This window comes from Penaeus vannamei, chromosome 23, assembly GCF_042767895.1.
Source record: "Penaeus vannamei isolate JL-2024 chromosome 23, ASM4276789v1, whole genome shotgun sequence".
NCBI classification, from domain to species: Eukaryota; Metazoa; Arthropoda; class Malacostraca; order Decapoda; family Penaeidae; genus Penaeus; species Penaeus vannamei.
The window spans coordinates 34191874-34194373 of NC_091571.1; the positions used below are offsets into that span (position 1 = coordinate 34191874).

At 31.3% G+C, this 2500-nt stretch overlaps 1 protein-coding gene across 2 annotated transcripts in view; it reads left to right on the forward strand.

Annotated features, from left to right (window-relative positions):
- Positions 1-2500, forward strand: part of LOC113826824 (cubilin) — a 56778-nt gene that overhangs the window by 19083 nt on the left and 35195 nt on the right. For both annotated transcript variants that reach the window (XM_070137232.1, XM_070137233.1), the window contains exons 8-10: positions 30-130; positions 1527-1700; positions 2494-2500. The exon at positions 2494-2500 is cut by the window's right edge and continues 216 nt beyond it. In XM_070137232.1, coding sequence (XP_069993333.1) covers positions 30-130; positions 1527-1700; positions 2494-2500 — 282 coding nt within the window. The remainder of the gene's footprint in view (positions 1-29; positions 131-1526; positions 1701-2493) is intronic.

Genomic DNA, 2500 nt, shown 5'->3' on the forward strand with positions numbered 1-2500 from the left:
TGACACATTTTGTTTCTAATTCATTCCAGTGACTGTTGAGGGCGAAGTCGTCGAAGTTCAAAAAGTCTGCGCCAATTACAATATGGAAACGATTATTATTCCTTATCCTACAATGAGGATCAAATTTATCGTAAGTTTGTTTGACTTTTTGTTCCAGAAATGTTAATGACAATAATGATGATGATAATTATTATGACTATTTTTGATATTATTATCATTGTTGTTGTTGTTATGATAATAATAATAATTATTATTATTACTATTATTATCATGATAATTATTATTAATATCATTATTATTATTATTGTTATTATTATTATTATTATTATTATTATTATTATTATTATTATTATTATTATCATTATTTATCGTTATTATTATTATTGTTATTATAATTATGTATCATTGTTATTATTATTGTTACTATTTCTAATGAATATCATTATTATCATTTTTATCATTATTGTTATTGTGATGTTGTTGTTATTATTATTATTATTATTATTATTATCATCATTATTATTTTTATTACTATCATCATCATTATTATTATAATTGCTGTTATAATCATTATCATTATTGTTATTACTATTATGATCATTATCTTTATTGTATTTTATTGTTATTATTAGTATCAGAATGTATATAGTAAATAATAATAAAAATGATAATAACAGTAGTGATAATGATAATAATTATGATAGTTATGTTAATTACAATGATAATAATGATGATAATAAAAATGATAATGATGATGATGATAATAATGAAATTAAAGATAATTATAGAAAATTGTAATATATGATACGAGATCAGTAAAAATGGTAATAATGATAATGATAATAATAGTAATGATAATAATGATAACAATAATAATAATAATAATATGAAATAATATTAATAATGATAATGTTAAAGATAATAATGATTATAGCAATAGTAATAATGATTATAGTAATAATAATGATACAACTAGAAATAAAAATAGAAATGATGGTGGTGATGATATGAAAATGAAGATAGAGATGACAACACAAACCAAAACTGCAATGATGATGATGATAATGATAATGATGATAATACAATTATCTAAATCGAGACAGAATTAAGAATTCTTATAGTTTTTTATTAGAATTTCTTCCGTTGTTTTAGATATGCGTGTGTATGTTTGTGTTTTTTGTGCGTATTTGTGTTTTGCATGTGTGTGTTCGTGTGTGTGTGTGTGTGTGTGACAAGAAAACACACAAATACGCTGAACGCCTTTTCACTAATGCTTTGTCAAGTATTAGCGAAAAGGCCTTCACATATTCGTGTGTTTTCTTGTTCTTTCCTAAGTTGTTCCTATTGCAATGTGTGTTAGTGTTTTGTGTGTGTGCGTGTTCGTGTTTTGTATGTGTGTGTGTGTTCGTGTTTTGTATGTGTGTGTGTGCGTGTGTTCGTGTTTTTTTATATGTGTGCATGTGTGTTCGTGTAAACCCCACACGCATATAGGCCCGCCAAGCAATCCTTCCTTCACTCCTTACCAGACTGACCAGTCCGTCAACGGCGAGGGATTCAACCTGACGTATGGCCTGAGTCCCTGTGGAGGCCAGATCCACGGGCCCCAGAGCGTCATCCACACGCCCAACTACCCATCGAACTATCCACCTAATACCCACTGCGGATGGCTGTTCAACTACGGTGAAGGGGAACAGATTGATGTAAGGGAACCTGTGTTTATTCGTTGTTCATTTTTTAAGCTTTTCTCTGTCTTCATTTTCATGTTTTTTTCTTCATTTTCATGTTTTTTTCTTTGTTTTCATTCCTCGGGTCTTCATTTTCATAGTTTTTGCTTCGTTTTTTTTTTTTTTTTTTTTTTTTTTTTTTTTTTTTTTTTATACTCATGTCTTCGTTTTCAGTCTTTAAAAATTGTTTCCTCATGTCTTCGTTATCATTTTTTACTTCATTTCTTTTTTTATTTGGTCTTTCATCGTGTCATCTTTTTCATTTTCTTTATTTTGTTTCTTTTCCTCGTGTCTTTAATTTTCATGTATTTTCTCTCCGTTTTGCTCTTTTCTTTTTTTATAGTTACAAATTTCAAATCATATTCCTAACAACTGAATTATTGCCGAAACATCAAGCATCCACAGACGCATCCCCCACAACCCATTGAATTCGCCTAACCGAGCTCCCTCTTTCTCGCCTTCCCTCTTCCCTCCGCAGTTCACCACACACCCCACAACCCATTGAATTCAACTAACCGAACTCCCTTTTTCTCGCCCTCCCTCTTCCCTCCCCAGTTCACGACACACCCCACAACCCTTTTAATTCGCCTAACCAAGCTCCCTCTTCCCTCCCCAGTTCACCACACACCCCACAACCTATTGAATTCACCTAACCGAACTCCCTCTTCCTCGCCCTCTCTCTTCCCTCCCCAGTTCACCACATTCCCCACAACCCATTGAATTTACCTAACCGAACTCCATCTTTCTCGCCCTCCTCTTCCCTCTCCAGTTCGAGT